This window comes from Schistocerca americana, chromosome X (assembly GCF_021461395.2).
Source record: "Schistocerca americana isolate TAMUIC-IGC-003095 chromosome X, iqSchAmer2.1, whole genome shotgun sequence".
Classification (NCBI taxonomy): domain Eukaryota; kingdom Metazoa; phylum Arthropoda; class Insecta; order Orthoptera; family Acrididae; genus Schistocerca; species Schistocerca americana.
The window spans coordinates 432,113,904-432,135,605 of NC_060130.1; the positions used below are offsets into that span (position 1 = coordinate 432,113,904).

Genomic DNA, 21,702 nt, shown 5'->3' on the forward strand with positions numbered 1-21,702 from the left:
TGCTTATTGAAAACTCCATCACACCCGAACGTTGCTTCATCGGTAAACAACACAGAGGATGGAAATGTAGGATGCATTCCACACTGTTCCAGGTACCACTGCGAAAACTGTGCTCTGGATGGATAATCAACTGGTTCCAGGTCGTGGACACACTCTAAGTGAAATGGACATAACAATTGCTCTCAAAGGACTGTTCTTACATTTGTCTGATTCATCCCCATGTTACGTGCAATTGCACGAGTGCTGATTTAAGGATTCCGCAAGACAGCTTCCTCAAATTGCAGCGTTCTTACCATGCGATGGCGTCCCTGTCCAGATAATCTGCTACATGACCCGGTCTCACGCAGACGTTGGTACACAGCAGCAAAGGTCGTATCATGTGGGATACGGCGATTAGGATATTGTTGTTAATAAACCCGCTGTGCAGCTCGTCCGTTGTGGTGTGCTATGTAGTACGCACCAACCATATCAGTGTACTCACTCCAGATGTATCGCTCCATTAGTAAACAGAGACAATGCACCTCTACGCTGGTGGACAGCAGTTGCCTACAATTGAAGAGCGTAATATGCCCTCTAACAATGAAGACCGTAATACGGCCTCCACTGGTTTAAATAATCCTCATAGCAAAAAATGACATCAGGGAAAAATATTTGTTTTGATGTCACCTACAACCTCCCAGAGTTTGTCGGTTTAAATACTTTTCACCCTGTATATACAAACACCAGTAGAGCTTTTTCTCTGTGCTACCTAAAGTCACATATTGGATAGTTTCTTTTTAACAGACTAAATTAAAACATTCGTGTGTCTTTCATAGTTGTCACACACACACACACACACACACACACACACACACACACACACACACACACACTCTCTCTCTCTCTCTGCAATGCTTACTCTCTTGTCGTCTGGTTTTTGTGTAAGTGCATGACTGAAGACATTTGCCAAACTGATAATTACTAAAATATAAAATAATTATCTGAAAATCTTACAATAACTCCTGATTATATGCTGAAATAAACTTTATTTTGCCTGAAAGAATACATAAATGGAGCAAATGTAAACAAAATAATGGCTCACTACAAATAGTTATCATTAACACACACAATATTCAGTGGCACTTACTTATTGTCTTTACTCATGTAACAAGATGAAATTAATGCGCCTTCACAACTAAGATGACTCCTTTATGATAGTGTGTGAGGTTATACTTCGTTTACTATACCTATACTATCCAATCTGCTTATTCAATTTTTTTAGTGTTTCTCGTTGTATAGTCCCTACATTTTGCAGGCAATAGCAGGATACTGTCTAAACAAATTGTAAGGTGAACCAGTACTTCACTGTATTTAAAAAATGGTAGAATGGTAATATACACTTTTAACTGCAATTCTCGTTTGTTGTCTAAATGAAATGATTAAGATACACACAAACAATTTGATGATAATCATTAAGTTTCATGATGCACAGCTGAGTGTGGCTGTTGTTTAAAGAAAGAAATGCCAATGTGAAGTCTCCATGACACCACACAACAGAACACATCAGCATTCTCCTGAAAATGTCCAGTCATTCTTGTAATATCACGAAAGGACAAAATTCTAACAGCATAATTAACAGTATACCTATCTCGCAATGTTACAGGAGCTTACATTGAAATAGTATTACAGACGGGGATAACCAAACATATACTTTTTCGATTTCATTCACTATGTGAAAATTTCAAGAATTAGAAGGGAAAGATAAGCTTCATTGGAGATTTTTTTTATAATAATGTATTACCATAACTGACTGCAAAATTTACTTTTTTCCTTTTCTTTCTTTTTCTGACATTAAAATGCATCTGGCAAAAAAGAAAACTTTCAAGAGTAATAATATGGAATCCAAAGGGAACTACTACATATGCCATATTATTGAATAGAGAAGGCACGTTTACTCAAGGATGTCTACAATTCACATTTTTTTTTTAAAAATATAGCTCTCCATTTAATACTGGAGGATCTCTAACAATTTTAAAGGCACTTCAACTTACTCAAGAATTAATGAATTCTTTCATTTTATTTCAATGACTGAAAAAGACATTTTTAAACACACTTAGCTTCACAGCTCAACACCAACACAATCTCTAATAATGTCAAGTACATCATCAAATCAGTACATTTCAGAACTGCATTGTACCAGACATATGATACAAAACAAATATAAATTATACTTTCAAGTTTTCATACGCAACATCAGTACTGCAATGTCACAGCATCTTTTCTGAAATAAAGCACTCATGCAAGAAACTTGGTGTTTTGTTTTGTATATTCTGTCAAAACTTAGTGTATCGAATAGCAGGATTTCCAAATTTCATGAGAACCGTATATAGAAATACTAAAAGCCTTTAGGGAAAAAAATCATGTGCCATGTTACACAAAATTCACCCAAGTATATTTATAAAAGCCTCCTCATCTGGAAGTCAAGTACTTTGAAATTAATGCCCCACGGACTTTAACTCTTATAGAAGATGGGCTTTAAAGCAGTAAACAATGTTTTGAATTTTGCTCAAGGAGCAAAATATGGTGTTTTAAATATGATAGGTGAAACATTCATTTTCATAATCAGAACTTTCATAAAGAGACAAACTCTTATGCAGTGCAAAAAAAGTTATGAAATAATTCTTTATGCAAGTATCTCCAATGAATGTTAAAGCACAGAAATATTTTAGGATTAAAAGAGACACCTCACCAAATAGCAGAACGCTGAGTTGTCGACAGGCACACACAAAGGAGGAGGATGGGGAGGAAAAAAAAACTCACTAGCTTTCAGAACAAATCCCCAGATTTTATTCCAAAAGATAGCATGTTTTCTCTCTCTTTTGTGTGTGCCTGTCAATGAATCAACATTTCTGCTATTCTTCGAGAGGTTTCCTTTAGTCCTAAATTATTTATATTCTGCCATAACTTTCCTTATAACATTTAAAGCGTATAAATATTCACAGACACAGTACAACAAGTAGAAACAAAAAGTACACTTCATGTTTTATTTATTAATACCTGATGCTTGATTAACAGCCTCAAAGTGAGTCCGGCAAACGTAGCCATAACATCATACTCAGTTATGCAATATTCACTCCACCTGTGAATTTAACAAACAATCTGGAGCTCAAATTATCTTTATCATCAGTAAAGGCTACAATACAATGATTGTTACAGTAGCTGTGGTAGCACATGTGCTCGGCTACAAAATGAATAGTAGTGGGAGGGTGCAGAGGTAACACCCCAAGCTTCCCATTCACTTCAGTGTTTCTGCTCCAAATCATACAGACAGATCCACTCCTCAAACTTTCATAAAATGTACTTATAGATGTAGAATGCAAGAGGATAAGGCAAATATGCAGTTATTTATTCCAAGTCATGGGAATGATTATTGCAATGTTTTTCTGCATTTAAAAAATTGTAACACGTCTACACAAAATACCATTTTAATCCATCATTGAAAACTGTGTGTCACAAACATAATTTGATGTTACCACTAATGTGATGCCTGAACATAAAATGATTCTCCAAATGGTTCCCCACAATGATTAAAGATCTAAGATTGGAAAATAACATAGAAATGCAATGTTCTCTCAGTCTTTCACATGACCCACTTGATTACAACAGAGTCTATAAAATGCAAATAAAGTACTATCCCACAATGTTTAATTTAGAAAATTCAGTATACAGCAGTTAGCACCTACATTATTTGGATTTTCCAGAATCAGATGAAGCAGTCTAGAGGTTTTTAACTGCAATCAAATAAAATTATTTTCACAAACTGGAAAGGAAATGTAGATACTAACAGCAAATCTTTGGAAAATATTTATATGAAAGATGAGGGAAAATACTCTTAAAAACAACTGTTACAATATTTTCTCATAGTGCTGAATTCAAAAATTTTTTGGAACTGTCAAGGGCCACTGCGTGCAAGTGTCATTAAATATCATGGTCCATGAATGACAATCTCAAAGTCCTGCGCAGACTTTGATTGATCTGTGTCAAAAAATACAATATTTTTTTTTAAATAACTAAGGATACACGAGGGAAAAACTAAGATTTTTTGTAATGACATTTCAACAGTATGTCTTCCCACAGCAAAAAACTAAAAATACAATGAATTGCTTTAACAAATGTGAATGATAAAAGACTAGAATATTCTCTCAGTTATGGCAGTCAGCAAACTAATTACTCGCATTTACCATCATTTAAAATGCTATAAAACTCAATAATAACAATGTCACTATGCACCAAACAAAAATCTGAAGAACATAATGCAAAGATTTCACTGTATAAGAAGTAACCTGAACATTAACTAAGTACAACTTACATTTAATGGATTACAACAGACACAAATCACACAATATTTTCAGCATCATTCAGTATAAATTCATAATAATAAAAACCACACAACTTTCACTGGCACCCATCAACCATTCTGTGTACAAAAAGCAGGCAGGCAACTTTTCTGCCCATTGTACTGCAGCTAGTAACTCTATACATGATTGTACAACAAAGATATTAAATTAAAATTTTGAATGTTGGATATACATTAACAGTAGCAGTTTTAATATGTACACATATTTACAGATAACAGTCACAGAGAAATGAAATTGACATACACAGAATTCTCTATTAAATTTTTAAACACTCTGAATAAAAAATAAAAAAAACAAAATCTACAGAAAGCATTTTTCTTACAAACAACAACTTGAGTAAAATTGTAACAAAGTTCACAGAACAAATATACTTAAATTTATTGTAAGTGCTCTTTGAAAAGCCTGGTTCTTTGCCTTACAGGACTTCTTATTCTTTATTACGGTATAATCAGAGTGTACAGCTAAGGCACAGATCTCTAAACAAAAAGAACTGAAATTCCTTTTGAACTTCAGGTACATCCTTTAACACACATCCTCTGCAGATTATTTGATATTTCACAGGCTGCTCTGCTCATTTCTGTAGTAGTCTTACAATCTTTTTACAGCCTCTCTCTTTGTGATATCAGCACAAACAGTACAGTCTGTTTCTTTTGACGCTGCCAGAGAGAGAGTAGCAAAGCACCGAAAGCAGCAGCAGCATGTTTATACAAACTACAGCTACAAAGGCAAACAGCAGATCCTGTCTGCGAACATTTTACGGGCAGAGTATGCTCCTGTTTATTTTAAGAGGAATCTTCTTCTCTCCACAGTCACATGTGAGATTCGATAGCATAAAAATGTGTCCCATCTTAGCATACATGAGATCAACGTGGACAAAAAAAAAAAAGCATCCACAGCTAAGGAAAACATTCACATCTGTAGGTGATCCCTCTTTCAAGGACAAAGAGAAACATAAATGAACTGAATTAGGCACCAAAGCAAAGCAGCTGGCAGTGACATGATCGAATTACTGTCAGCTCTGGTTGTAACGGTGGTCCCAGTAAACTGGGTCCCCATTGCGGCCCCCATTTTGCTGTTGTTGTGGCTGCTGTTGCTGTTGCTGCTGCTGAGAAGGTGGCTGAGATGCTGGTTGTGCTGGTTGTTGTTGCTGCGCCAGTACACTACTTGGCCTCAGACCGGCAGGCTGCCCATGGGTGGGTGGGCATCCAGATGGGGGTGACGCAGCAGCTCCACTACCCAGACCACCTGAAGGCTCTGCACAACACATAAAAGGGCAAATTTGAGTCCTAAGACCACAAATATTTTGCAGCTTTCAGACAGGTACAATGACTTCACAATGTGAAATTAAAATGCAGCTCTAGTTTATACATGAAAATTACATGTGTATATTAACAGAAATAACCCATCTGGTATCTGATTATATTATCTCAATGTACAGGAAAACTGTTAAGATCAAATATACTACTTAAAGTTTCTACAATGTGCACAGATTTTTGGCCACACCTCATTAAATTAATGATATTGTTGATTTACATAAGCCATCTGTACATAAAGATACCTTTCTCCTTAAAGTGGAGGATATTCAAGCTCATGTGAGCTGTTTCTCTCACACTATGATGTAAACAGTGTCAGTAGCATCTGATGAAAAAGTCAAAAAATCTATATAAAAAGCTTTCAACTGAAAGGCATAGGCAATACTATACTGGACCTGATGAAAATGATTACATGAGCACATCCACACAATAAATCAAAGTATAAATTACATTTTGTTAAAGTAAACAATGAGAGTTTTAGATCTGACACAACTTATGTGATTGTTCACAGAAACATTGCTGGGAAAACATCCAGAAATTCTAGAAATGTGAGGTTCCCTTCAAATAAACTGCTGTTTTCACAACAAACACACAAAATCAGTATGAATTTGTATGAAACTGAATCGCATCAAATACAGAATGCACATTCAACTGTTTCTTGACAGAAAAATTCAAGCCTATGTACAAAATGAAGAGGCCATTAGAAAGTCCATAATGACAGCCACAAAATTTATGGGATATGAGAAATAGCTTGGTATCACATTATAAAGTTTATTCTCAACACAAAGGAGGACAGCTAGAAGAAAAGGCAACCAAACATTTAATTGCACTGTATGGCAATAATGACATGGGTATTGGTTCATGTTTGTTACTGATATACAATTCCAAAAGCAAAACCTCATAAAGACACACTAAAATTTTAGCAAATATGTATAGACATAAGTTATTTCAGGAATGATAATCTGGAACTGTAAACCTTTCTAGAGATCTTGAGAAACTGGTGCTCTGCAGTTTGCAAATACTATTTGTTAACTGACAATTTTGAAACACCATGGGCTGCACATAAAATGCTTAGTGTCTAAACTGGTATTTGGGTGTATAGCCCATCATCAGTGGTACATATGCAAAGGACAACAAATAACTGCATGACGTCAATCTCTACAACATAACAGTTGTATTCCTGCATGTACAGCTCTATGTTCATCTAGAAAGCAAAACACCAGGTGGATACCTAGAATACCTAGAATCCAATTATAACCATGTCTGTGTTAATATGATAAGGTATGAAATCTATCCTACCTCACTGTATACAATTTTATGCATCTCTATACTAATGAGATTTGTGTCAATTATAAATTATTTGTATGTACAGCTCTATGTTCATCTAGAAAGCAAAACACCAGGTGGATACCTAGAATCCACTTATAACCTTGTCTGTGTTAATATGATAAGGTATGAAATCTGTCCTACCTCACTGTATACAATTGTCACTTACGTTACAGCTGTCCAATATTAAACAATGACATTTCTTGGTCTCACTGGACACAACTGTTATAAAATGTAAATTCGGAACTGACAGATAGGCCAAAGAGTCTGTATTACACATCTCTTGTTACTTCTGAAATCATATAAATATGCACTGTGACACACATTCATACATGTAAAATTACCATGTTTGGACAGTAAGTATAAAAATGCAAAATGCACTCTAAGACATAATGACGTGCACCACGGATGAATTATCCAAATGGCATGGAAATCGGTAGATGTAATGCATTATGTACAGATGAACAAATGATTACATTTCCAGAAAAATTTGATGATTTATTCAAGAGCAATCATCAAAATCTCAATCTGATTGGAAAGCCCTGCCCACAATGTACCAAACATTCTCGACTGGGGAGATATTGGGTGACCTTGCTGGCCGAGGTAAGATTTGGCAAGCCTGAAGACGAGCAGTAGAAACTCTCACCATCTGCAGTCAGGCTCAGTTCACAAAGGGACTCACCACTGAACAGAATTCTACTCTGGTCAATAAGATTCCAGGGTGAAGATGTGTCTGGAGACATACTGGACAGTGGTGGGATTCGGAAGCCCACCATATAGCCCAACTACCAGGAGTGATGTTCTGGAGTACCATTTCATTTCACAGCAGCAGCCCTTTTGTTGTCATTCACGCCATCCTTACAGCACAGTGGTATGTCGACAGTATTCTTCACCCCATTTTGTTGCCTTTAGTGGCAAGCCATCTGGGGCTTACATTTCAGCAAAATAATGCCCTTACATGTCACGAGTTGCCACAGCTTGTCTTCAATGCTTGCCAAACCTTCTTGTGGCCAGCAAGGCTGCCAGATCTTTCCCCAATTGAGAATATCTGAAACGTTTATGGGGAAGGCCCTCAAACCAGCTTGCAATTTTGATGATCAAATCCGCGAACTGAAAAGAATTTGGCATGATATCCCTCAGGAGGACATCTAATGACTATCAACCAGTGCCAAGCTGAATAAGTGCTTGTATAAAGGTCAGAGGTGGAGCAAGATATCACTGAATTGCTCAATTTGTGAAGCTCTTTCTCTTGAATAAGCCGGCTGTTGTGGCCGAGCGGTTCTAGGCACTTCAGTCCGGAACCGCACTGCTGCTACGGTCGCAGGGTTGAATCCTGCCTCGGGCATGGATGTGTGTGATGTCTTTAGGTTAGTTAGGTTTAAGTAGTTCTAAGTCTAGGTGACTGATGACCTCAGATGTTAAGTCCCATAGTGCTCAGAGCCATTTGAACCATCTCTTGAATAACTCATCATATTTGTCTGAGATTGTAATCATTTGTTTGTCTGTACATGAGCATCAAATCTACCGATACCCATCCCATTTGGATAATTTATTCATGGTGCATTTTTTGTAGTACAGGCTCCATATATATGTTAAATGACAATTGTGTCCAACGTGACCAAGAAATGGTACCATTTAAGATTTGACAGCTGCAACACACACAACTTGTGCACTGTGAGGTAGTATAGATTTCATATTCTATCATAAAACACAGATATGGTTGTAAATGGATTCTAGGTATCTACGTTGTTGTTTGCTTTCTAGGTGAACATTGAACTGAACTACACAAATAATTTACAATTGACATGAATATCACTGATATATGGTTTCATAATGTACATAGACTTATGTTTCAGCTGTTATGTGTACAACTGTTACATTGTAGAGACTGGTGTACAAACAACTGTTTGTTATCATTTGTATCAGTTGCTGCTGACAATGGGTTATATGCCTGAATGCCAGTTTAGCTAGTAAACATTTTAAGTGAAGCTCTGGTGTATAGAAGATGCTCTTTAACAATTAGTCCTCTTTGATAGTACTCCACATGTGTATGAGCAGTGAAATAAATCTCACTGCCCCATTTCCATGCACATGTGAAACACACTGCTGACTTGGCAGTATTCACATGTACTATGTGACAGTGTTATGGAAATCTGAACTTTAGATATTAGGTAATGAGTATCTGCTTTCCCCTGTATATTCGATAGATAAAATGTTGCAAGAAAGTGGAATGTTGCACGTCAGTTAATGTCTTGTGAGCCACCTCTCGACATTGTATAACTTATCTAAAATGTTGCACAGAATTAAACTCAATGTTCAAAACCTCTTAATACTTTCCATTTCACTGCTGAAAATAATAATGTTTGGTGTTTTTGATGCTGTGACATTAGACAGTGTAAAAAGTAGCATATCATTTTACAGAAGTGAGAGATGATTACTCAACAAGAGATGCTCTGATCAATAAAGAAATTTAAATTAAGAATAACAGTTATCAATATTTTATCACAATGGATTTTTCGGCAGAGTCGGACAGCTGGGTCTTTAATAACGATATTGAAATGTGACAGACAAGGTTAAAATACATAAAACAGTTTGAGTAACCTTCCTCAATTCCACAGAGGCATTATCTTACTAAACAGTGACACGTCATTATGCAGGAGAATATCAAATTGTTTGGATCTGTAACCTAAGCAGGCCTTCTTAACTGCTGTAACAGTTTGCTTCTTTACCTGAATTCCAACATACCCTTAGTCCAGCAGCATGATACCTCTTTCCCCTTCATTTGTGCAAAACAAAGAATTCCTGTATGTTTCAAACCATTTTAACTGCTGAGTATACTTCCTGAAGGGCTTTGTGAATAGCAGAAAAGAAACTTCTCAGTTACACCTCATCTGTTCCACTGGCTTCAGAACTGCATATACCTTTGAACTGAGAACTGTATATGCATTAAGAGAAGAATTCTGAAGACAATGTCAAAGGCAGTTAACTTTTTTTCGATCTCTTGGCACATACAAAGTTACGCATGCAGATCTAAATGACTTATAAAACACTTATTTAAGAAGTGTACTATTCACTAAATTAGTTAATTACATTAATAATGGACATTCTTTGCCTGCAATGAATGGATGAAAAGGTCTTGTTGCTAACAGACTGTTGTTGAGAATTCATTCCATTTGAATGCAGGCAGCAGTATTGTATTCTGGTGTCTGAGGTACAGTATACATTTTGCATGCTTGTCACACCATGACCAGCTAATGTTTAATGTAATATGGTGGATAACTTGTCTCAGTACAAAGTTTACAAATAGTACCAGTCCTAAAAGCTGTCATGGTCAGCCTTGTTACCTCGTGCTGGAATGCATCCAGTACCTTCACATATGACAGTCTATTAGATTTGTGCACTGCCAATTTATAATGAAGGTGCTCAGGTACAAAGGCACACTACAGCTGGAAGTCAGCTCATCATCATTCACAGATGACAAATTTTAAAATGCTGAATACTTTTGAAAACGTCTTATGTCCTTCAGATGTGGCAAACACATATGTTCAAGATTGAAAATGAGGCCCATAAACCTCACGGACACCTTAAAATTGAGAACAGCAGACTTCATTCTAACTTCTGGAAAGCCAGAAGAAAGTTCTCAATGTTTTGAATACTTCCCAGGTATTCAGCTGGGTGGTGTCATCCAGAAGTTGCAATATTTTGTCAAGCCGACTACTTGCCATCTTCAGGCATTAATGATGTCTTGATTGTTTTCTGTTGGTGCCACCTCTATAACCAGTCCCCCACCTCCTCTCACCGGCAGCCTCTGCACGTGAACATGGCAGACTGTGTGTGGTGGTGCAGGAAGTGCGACGTCAGGACTCGACCCAGGTTTCTAGTTGCCTCACGGCCAGCACCAGACACTGGCCTCTGTTGGCATGACAAAACACATTCTTGTCTTTTTCAGTTACCGTGAAGGGAGCAGATTTCCACATGGCTTGCCACTGTGCTTTGATCTTGTTCAAGCCTCAGTCCCTGGCTTTGCTTACTTAAAAGCCATTACTTTACTTATTAGTTTGTCATGTAGTTGGATCTCTACAGTCTCATCGAGAATACACTTCCTGAAGGTTTTCAGTTGCTGTACCAACTTGGTGCCATTGTAATTCATGGCAAGTCCATAGAAAATGCAGTGTCTACTACAGAAGACTGTCAGTTGTTTGTTGTCTATGCAGTGTTAAAGCTCAAGTACATCTCTCGTGTCCTGTCTGGATACTTGGGCCTACATAAATTTTCCTGCACTGGAAGGGATGTGGCAGACTCCTTATATCTGAAGTCCTAGGTCATCCTCAACTGTTCCCAACAGTGCTTTCATCTTGAGTAGTGGGCGGCACAAGAACTTGACATTACTTTCCCGGAGTATCCTTCCGAATTTTGCTGATACGTTCCAGACATATGGGACGATTGCCATGAGAACTGGTTTCTCTTCATCCTCAGCAGGCTGTGTTTTCGGCTTCTTACTGCATGCCTCCTGCTGTCATACCCATTCACAACAAGATGTCCTAAGCGCACTAATCCACAGAGAACACAAAATTTCATAACATGGAAGTCTAGCAGCCAAATCGCAGCATCTAGAGGCCATGTTCCTTACAGCAGTCACCACCTACAACAAGCCTTAAGACCAAAGAAGCCAATCGTCAAAAACAATAAACCAGTTCGCATTGCTGGGTACTCTCCTCACTAAATGTCGTTTAATCTCGTGAGTGACAACTCTTAAGGTACCCACAAAGCAGGCTACACAGTAAACATGTGAAGCCTTAGAAATATCTGTGGCTGGATGACATTTGGCCCCTACTACTCCTCTATTTGAAATACCAATCACAAATTTATTTTAATCAAAATACACCCATTTTTACCATTTTAATTTTCTGTGTTATTTTTAACTTATTCTACAGAGAATTTGAAGGTTTCTGATGGTATGCAAGATTTCGAAGGATGCACACATTTTTGCATGTATATGAAAAGCGAGCCCAATTCGGTATGGCATAAAGCTGTTTATTGTTTGTAATGCTGTGATTTGGCATATACCCAGGAAGAAAATTTGTACATGACAATAGCCCCAAAAACCACATGTTACGAAATTTTTGAACAGATTTCTAGAAAATTATTCTGAAAGATGTTGCATGGTATACATGCATCACCATCGTGCATCACATTTTGTATTTGACTACTTATTAGAGTGCAAAATACCAACAATAGGTGTTTGCATGGCTAACAGAAAATATCTTCCTTAATGTACATTTGTCAAACTGAGAATGAGAAAAGAAAAGATGATTTTTGAGAGAAGGGAATATCTGGTCTACATGCTCTCAAAATATATGTTCTGGATTATAATAATCAAAAACTAGAAGTGGATAACTTGAGATCAAATGATTGCTTGCAACAGAAAGCAATTGAAATAGTGGAACAAATTTTACTTTTCATGTTTGTGATGCCTATTACTATTTGTACCTCATAAGGGAACATATTGATGGAAGAATCAAGTATGCCCCCTATGTGGTTTCATGTAGAATACGGGAACTCTTTTGTAACACAAAGGTATGAACATCAATAAATTATTTCTCCTCCATGTCATGGCTTGTTAACAGACTTAGTACCAGCAATTTTGATGGAAAGATACTACCTACTGAGAAAAAATTGCACCTGTCATACATCCAAAAAGTGTGTGCTGATGTATGAGGGTAATCCCAGAAGTAAGGTCTCCTATTTTTTTTTATAAGTACATAGACCTGTTTATTTCTACAATGGTTTACATCAGTTTACAGCTTGAACATTTAGCTATTTTTTGACATAATCACCATTTCCGTTGATGCATTTTTGTAGACGATGTGTCAGTTTTTGTGTGGCTATGTCATACCAGCTCACCGCCAGGCTGTTCAGAAAGTTATGAACCTCTTCTTTCACCTCGCCGTCGGAGCTGAATCGCTTTCCAACCAAATGTTCTTTTAACCTAGGGAACAGGTGATAGTTACTGTATGCCAAGTCAGGAGTATAGGGCGGGTGGGTGATTATGTTCCAATGAAACTGTTGCAGGAGAGCAACGGTGTGCCGAGCAATGTGTGGGCGAGCATTTTCATAGAGAATGTGTACATCCTTGCTCAACATTCCTCTTCTACAGTTCTGAATTGCCCGTTTGAGTTTTTCAGAGTCTCATAGTACCTGTCAGCGTAAATTGTGGTCCCAGTGGGCATAAAGTCGACCAACAGTACCCCTTTCTGATCCCAAAAAACAGCTGTCATGACTTTACTGGCAGACTGTGTTTGTTTGAATTACCGTGGCTTTGGCAAAGAAGGATGCCGCCACTGGCGTGATTGTTGAATGGTCTCAGGTGTAAAGTGGTATGCCCAGGTTTCGACACCTGTGACAATTGAGTCCAGAAAGTTGTCCTGTTCTGCTGAAAGGTGGTGAAGAAATGCGCGGGAAGCATCAACTCATTGCCGCATGTGGTCCTCAGTCCGCATGTGTGGCAACCATCTTGCGCACACCTTACGGTAGTTCAATGTTTCCGCTAAAATTCTGTGAGCAGTGGTTCCGGAAACCTCAGGAACCAACATGCAGAGATCATCCAGGGTGATCCGCTGATCTTCACACATGCTTTGCTCAACCTTCAACACTGTCTCCTCAGAAATGACAGTCTCCCACTCCTTTGTTCATTGTGAATTTCGGTCCAACCAGCTGCAAACTCTGCACCACGTACAAACATTTTTGACATCCATGCATGACTCACAATACACTTCCGTCAATTGGCAATGGATTTCAATCGGCGCGGTGCCCTTTGTGTTAAAAAACCGAATAACTGCGCGCAATTCGCACTTGGCAGTAACATCCAACAGGAGCTCCATTCTCAATGGCTGCCAAGCCAAGACCGAGCGCCTCAGCGCAGTGTGTGCATGTTTACAAACAGCGCGTGAAGCACTCTTCACAACAGTGTGACCAACTGCCACACAAACAGAGTTCTGTACTTATAATAAAATAGGAGACCTTACTTTTGGGATTATCCTCATATGTAAGAGTCTGAAAGGAAAAGTATTAAAAAATACACATCTTGGCAGTGTCTAAATTGTGAAGCTGTTTTTGTATGCTTGATTCAGTACATACCACACTAAAGCAAATTATGTACAAAAATAAATTGCACAAGACTTCCTTTCGAATTAAAACATGACTTGGTAAAACATATCTTCGTATGCCTCTTATTTTAACTTATTATTACAATACCCTGATGAACAAGTAGACAATATTTGCATCTTTCACAGGATACCACATACAAATTTACTGAATTCACTGTTACAAAGCTATCATTTTCAAAAAATATGATAAAATCAGCAGCCCAGGTGTATCTGTCCCAAGTGTTTCAGGTCAATCTTGAATGTTTTAATAGGATAGCAATTTACCTCCAACAGGTGGTGGTGGCGGCACCTTGCCACCACGCCTCACCAGCAGTCTCACTGAAGGTCCTCCATTTCGAATAATTTCTATAGCCTCAGCATGTGTCATATTCTTCGTGTTGATTCCATTGATTTCTATTATTTGATCTCCAATCTGAAACAGAACAAAACAAATAAGAAATTTCATTTCACTTCTCCTCTTCATCCCCCCCCCCCCCCCCCTCTCTCTCTCTCTCTCTCTCTCTCTCTCTCTCTCTCTCTCTCTCTCTCTCTCTCTCATACACACACACACACATTCACTTTACTGAATACTCATACGGCCTGGTGCAATGCAGACAAAGGACTTAACTATGGGTACACTTTCTATATTAAATGAGGAGTACTCAGCGGGTCTGAGCAGATAAAAATTTCACAATATGTATAAATCCCATAGATTTAGTCCCCTCGAGGATGCACACAGCCCTGCAGCAAATATAAATGATTTTAATACAAACAAAGTAGGTAGCTATTGTTCCAAAAGCTAGGAGTGCTCAACGTCATCTGTATGTGGTGAACAGTCGCCTTTCCACACACCAATCGTATATTTTCCATCATATTACTGTATCCACTAATATTTATAAACGTTGGTCGGGGCCGGTGGCCATTGAAGGAATGAAAATGAAGTATAAGGCGCTACATGTACATTATTACTCCACAAACCACCTTATGGTGTCTGATGGAGGTTACTTCTGGTGCCACTCGCCTTCCTCCCTTCATGTTTCATTCGAAAATGATGGATGGGAAGAATAACTGTTAATAAACTGCCATATGAGCTCTAATTTCTTTGAATTCTCTGATTTTCTTGTAGACATTTCACAAGTCATATGTAAGAGGAAGTAACATGTAGCCTGACTCTTCCCAGGATAACCACTCTCAGAACTTCAGCCGTAAACTTCTACATGATGCACAAAGCTTCTCTTACAGCATTTGCCATTGGGGTTTGTCGAGAACCTCTGTAATGCTCCCCTCCTTATGAAACAGTACCAATATGAAATGTACCACTCTTCACTGCATCTCCTCTACATCTTTTATTAAAGAAACCTGGTAAAGATTCCAGACTGAGGAGCAATACTCAAGAATTGGTGTTACAAGTGTCTTGTAAGCCACTTCTTTTATGGATTAATTACATCCCTTTACGATTCCTCCAATGAATCTCCACCTAGCATATGATTTTCCTGCGATTAGTTTTATGTGGTGATTGCACTTAGATAACTCCGGATCATTATTTATAGATACTTCACGGTTGTTAGTGCTTTCAGCAAATTATCATCAATAGTATTACTGAAAAGTAGTGGATCTCGTTCTCTATTTATGTGCAATACATTGCATATACATATGAGATGAACATCAACATCAGCAAAATGAGGATAAATGAATGTAGTTGAATTATATCAGGTGATGTTGAGGGAATCAGATTAGGAAATGAGACACTTAAAGTACTAGATGAGTTTTGCTATTTGGGCAGCAAAATAACTGATTATGGTTTAAATAGAGAGGATATAAAATGTAGACTGACAATGGCAAGAAAAGCATTTCTAAAGAAGAGAAATTTGTTAACAGCAGTGCAGATTTAAGCTTTTCTGAAAGTATTTGAATGGAGTGTAGCTATGTATGGAAGTGAAACATGGACTATAAACAGTTTACACGAGAAGAGAACGGAAGATTCTGAAATGTGGTGCTACAGAAAAATGCTGAAGATTAGATGGGTATATCGTGTAACTAATGAAGAGGTACTGAATAGAATTCGGAAGAAAAGAAATTTGTGGCATAACCTGACTAGAAGAATGATTTTCGACTGTACAACAAAGCACGGAAGTTGACACACATGATGTATAGTGGACCTGATATTATACCATTTTTAGGTTGAAGAAAAAATATGGAATTGTTTCTTATGTGTCTTATCAATCAATCTCAAAAGATCCGATATATTAATACACTGGACAAAATTAAATAGTTATATGGTGACTGCACTTAATGAACAAATGGCTGTGGAAGTGAAAGACATCCTAGTTTCACAACCAAATACTGAGAGATATATCTCTATGAAGTATGAGGTTGTAATGCACTTGTTGCAGTCAGAAGTCAAAAGACTCCAAAAATTGCTTCACAATGAAGAATTTGTTACCACAAACTATCTCCATTACGTTATCTTTGCACAATGGCAGGTTATGAAATTAATGACTATATTTCGTGCAATATATGGCTGACATGGTTTCCTGAGGATGCACAGAAAATACATTTTGCACTGGTGACCTCAAAGTTCTCACTCAAACTGCTGACCAAATAGACAAGATGTATCCACATAAGGGTACCACAACCATTTCCATCAGAACAGAGAATCCTCTGCAAGTGCTGCAGATAAGTAGCTAAACTGTCTAAGCAATTTATGGTCTTAAAAATATGGCGCTCCACCTGTGTGTCACAACATGAATGCTTTTCCAGCAAAATCAAATGTCTGTCCAACAGCGAGAATATCTGCTGGTATCAAAGAAAACTTTGAGCTGCAGCCCATCAGTAGTAACCACTTTGTGTCAAGAAAAATGCTGCCAGAAATCAAGTGGTGGTGGTGACCAATTTTAAACTGGGCAGTTACCGACTGTTCATAAGGGAGCACTCTACCAAGCTATAATTCCCTATTGGTACAGGCGCTGAAGTCTCAATTTACCCTTATTCTCATCTTCTCCATGAAACACTGATGGTAGTTACCTGTACACTGCAAATGGATATTTCATAAAATCCAACAAGCACATAAATTTTCATCTCAACTTCAATCTTCAACATGAATTCATGTGGAGGTTCACTGTAGCTGACATGTTATACCCAATTGGGGGGCAGATATGTTAACATTTTACGGCCTCTTCATCAATCATCACTGTCTGCTTGACTCTACAACATCTTTTTCTATTTGTGGACACCTAAGCCATGCCAACCTTGCTGACATCACAGGGACTCCAGGTGATTCACTATATTATGGCTTACTTTGCTGGTTCCCTGAAGTCAAACATTCATCACCTACTCTAGCAGTAGTAAATATCTCAACAGTATATCACACTGTCAGCAAACCAGAAACACCTGCCCATGCAAGGCCGCATCATCTACCTCCATACAAACTCAAGATTGCAAAGCACGAGTTACCTTTCATGTTAGCACAGCGGATCTGTTGTGCTTCGGATGGTAGCTGGGCCTCGTAACTCCGTATTGTCCCTTATGAGATCAACAGGTGGCATCCTTGTGGCAAAAATCATCAGGTTAACACCAGAACAATACCCAGTCACTAGCCTTTGCCACAAATCAAAGTTTGCTACACACATTCATGGCAAGACAGTTTTCTCCACGATCAACATGTCATCTGTGCTTTCAGTCAGATACCCATTGCACTAGAAGATATACCCAAAACCACTGATTACATGCCTTACGGACTCTCAGAATTACAGCAAATGCCATTTGGATTGTGTAATGCTGGCCAGGCTTGTCAGCACTTCAAGGATGAAATAAGTAGAGACTTAAGAGTTCTGTTACATCTACACTGATGAACTGCTTGTCGTTCGGCAAGTCAAACCATCTAGCCCATCTACAACCATTATCACTAGACCACAAAAAACAGCTCAGTGATTAACCCCTCAAAATGTGTCATTTTTGGAGCAACACAGTAAAATTCTTAGGGTATCTTATCAATGCACAAGGAATCTGCCACCTCAAATCAAAATGGAAGCTACTTCTCAGTTTGCACAGATCACGACAACACGTGAATTACACTGTTTCTTGGACTGGACCAATTTTTATTAACATTTTGTACACAATGATGCATTGTCGGCAGCTCCTCTCTAGGAATTTCTAAAATATTCATTGAAACCTCGCGACATACTGCAGTACACTGATGAAAAGAAAGCATCCATTACTAAAGTGTAAACTGTATTAGCTCATCCTCAGCCTGATGTGCCTTTCGCTGCTATAGTGATGCATCAACAACTATCACTGGAGATGTATTACAACATGAGTGGCAACTTCTAGCTTCCTTCAACACCAAATTACCACCACTACAAGCAAACTGATTAACTTACATCTGTACCCTCCACATCAATCAAAAAGTTTACGCACAAGCTTGAAGGTAAACCATGAACCACCTGCATTCACCTTCTGAAAGAAGTCACACAATGCACTAACACACCAGTTGCAATATTTTGGCATTGTAGGACAATTTACTATGGGTATTCAACATTTTGGTGGTTAGCAGAAAGGATCAACAGATGCTCTCTCTCTGCACTGATGCCATTGTGAAGGAACTTGATTCCATAACACTTGTCAGTCCTATACTGCAACATATCAACATCACAAGTGCTAGTGTTTGTTAATGTGAGACAAGAGGTAAAAAGCAATCTGAGATAAAATCACACTCACTCTCAGCCAGTGTCACCCACGATCACATGCACAATCACACTAGCCCATACCACGGAAAAAAGCGTTAAAATTGTTCAGATGTTGTGAAACTATTAAGTAAAACTAAGTAAGACAAGAGGGAAATGAAAATAAATTCATAGCAATGTGTGACTGGCTGATCAGTTGCCAAAAAACCCCTGATAAGACACTAAAAACGTAACCCTATAATTTTAGGGAACAAGTTGGACACATCACTAAATTTTAAAAGTCGTACCCAATTCATTTGATAGTCAATTAAAATCGAAGGCAAATCTTTCACCAGACGAGCTGCTGCCCTTTCGTCTGAAAATAAAACACAGTCTAGTAAAATGTGGCACAGTGTGATCTGTATGCCACAAGCACCACAAACTGCAGGGTCCTCCTGCATGAGCAAGAAGTCATGCATCATAGCACTGTGGCCTATACAAAGACAAACGAGGAGGACCTCGTCCTATCCGTGTGGCTGGGCGAAGGTATGTCACAGCTGTGTTTTAGACTTTACTAGACATAGCTTATTGTCTGCCACTTCCAGTCACTTTTCTACCCATCTGTGCATGACTTCATACCTCAACTGTGATGCGATAGCAGGCAGGGGGATGGCACAGTGAACGAACTGAGGATCGTAACATGTCTCCTTGGCTCTTACATCCACCCTTTCATTCCTCACAATACTCATGTCCCCTGGCATTCAGCACAATGACACCTCCTTCCCCAGCCTTTGTAGGTGGAGGTGGGCGTCCTGGACAACTTTATCTACTGGGTACAGGCATTGTACGGAGTCAAGAGCACTCAGGGAATTGGGGAATACAAGGAATTTAGCATTTTAAACATGTCTCATCTGCTCTAATGTCCACTAGATTGCATATAATTCTGCGTCAAAGATGGTAAAGTCTTGAGGCAGGCAGATCTTGAGGACACAATCAGGGAGCACAACAGAGCAAACAGCGTTCCCCTGTTTACCTGTAAATACAGCTAGAGTTGTGGTGCTTAGTTAAAATGTCATAAAATAATATATTAAAAATATAAAGTATATGCAGGAGTGCAATCTCTCCTGCACTGCACTAGTTCTAAAATTACTGGAGTAACCAAGGTGGCAGGCAGTTAAAACTGTGGATTTGGAATTGCACTTGCTCCATGGCAAGTGACTCTAGCACATGCAGCACACAGATCCCGAACAGCCTTGTTGCTCAGGGACGATTGGAGAAAAGGCATTCCAGAGACAGACAAGCAACAGTATGGCGTGCTGATAAATTTTGAGCAGCGAGGAACTTACACACCTGATGCACCATGAGGAACTGCTGCCAGATGGTGAGTGGTGGTTCCTCACCCTCAGCACAGAGACTGGGTATGGGGCTGGTCCTATATGCACCAGTGGCCAGCCTAACCCCTCGTGGTGGATAGTGTCAATCATCTTCAGATGAGAAGGTCTCATTGATGCATGCACTGTGCACCCATAGTCTAGCCGCGGTCCCACAAAATCCCTATAAAACTGAAGCAGACATGCCCTATCTGCTTTCCAAGACCTGTGGCTAATACACTTTAGGATGATTCAATGCCTTCTGGCATTCAGATCTCTCAGGTGTGGTAAGCACAATAGTTTGGAAAAGAAAATGAGGCCCAGAAACCACCGGGTCTTTAAAATGTTGAATAGTGTCCCTCATATGCAAGTCAGGTAAATTGAAAATACGACAAGAATGATTAAAATGAACACACACACACACACACACACACACACACACACACACACACAGGCGCGCGCGCGCGCGCATGCCTCTGCACTGTAATTTGCAACTGATGAGTTGCTATTGCAACACTGGAGGAAGAACAGAAATCAGCAAAATCATCCACAAATAAGAAGCACTGTATGGGACTTCTTACAACAGACTTAATATTGTTTATGGCTATGGCAAAGACATTAACACTTAAAACACTGCTGCTCAAAATGATCCAACAGCACATCATCAACTCGGGATAAAAAAAAGTGCTTGGGCAGGAAGGTCTGTATGATGATTAGGAGGAGGCTATGAAAGCCCCATTGGTTGAACAGCTCTAAAATACTGTAGTCTCCATGTAGTGTAATATGTCTTACTCATGTCAAAGAAAATTCTGATACAGTGATGCTTACATAGGAAATCCCGCTTAATACCCGCCTCCAGCAGGGTCAAGTTGTTGACAGTGGATCGAACTGTCCTGAATCCACACTGAGAGCGACTAAGGAGTCGCCATTCATTTCAGTTCAAATGGCTCTGAGCACTATGGGACTCAACTTCTGAGGTCATTAGACCCCTAGAACTTAGAACTAGTTAAACGTAACTAACCTAAGGACATCACACACATCCATGCCCGAGGCAGGATTTGAACCTGCGACTGTAGCGGTCTTGCGGTTCCAGACTGCAGCACCTAGAACAGCATGGCCACTTCGGCAGGCTTCATTTCAGTCTTTTTCTACACAACTTGTTAAGTTAACACTCCAATAACTACTGGGACATGTTTGGTCCTTTCCCGGTTTGAATTGTCACTCACCACAAATTGGGAAAGTAACCTGTCAGCTATATCAAATTAAGACATTTGAGGAGGACTTCCTTAGACAGCTGCTTGCAAATGCTGAAGCATATTGTGCTGGATTTGGTCATGACTGGGTGCAGTATCACGAGGTTCAGAAACCACAGAATCTAGCTCCCACGTAGAAAATTGGCAGTTGTAAGACTTGGAATTTTTGTATCTGAAACCCAGCTGGTCCTTCTCTACAGTCTCATGGTAGTGGCAGAAATCCAGATTCTGACTTGC

General features: G+C 38.9%; 1 protein-coding gene across 1 annotated transcript in view; it reads right to left on the bottom strand.

The window, feature by feature from the left end:
- Positions 1-3,008: 3,008 nt before the first annotated feature.
- The window catches only part of LOC124554693 (membrane-associated guanylate kinase, WW and PDZ domain-containing protein 1), a 400,510-nt gene continuing 381,816 nt past the window's right edge, over positions 3,009-21,702 (bottom strand). Inside the window, exons 16-17 of the mRNA XM_047128318.1 lie at positions 14,467-14,614; positions 3,009-5,651 (exon numbers count right to left, since the gene is read on the bottom strand). Coding sequence (XP_046984274.1) covers positions 5,410-5,651; positions 14,467-14,614 — 390 coding nt within the window. The 3' untranslated portion in view covers positions 3,009-5,409. The remainder of the gene's footprint in view (positions 5,652-14,466; positions 14,615-21,702) is intronic.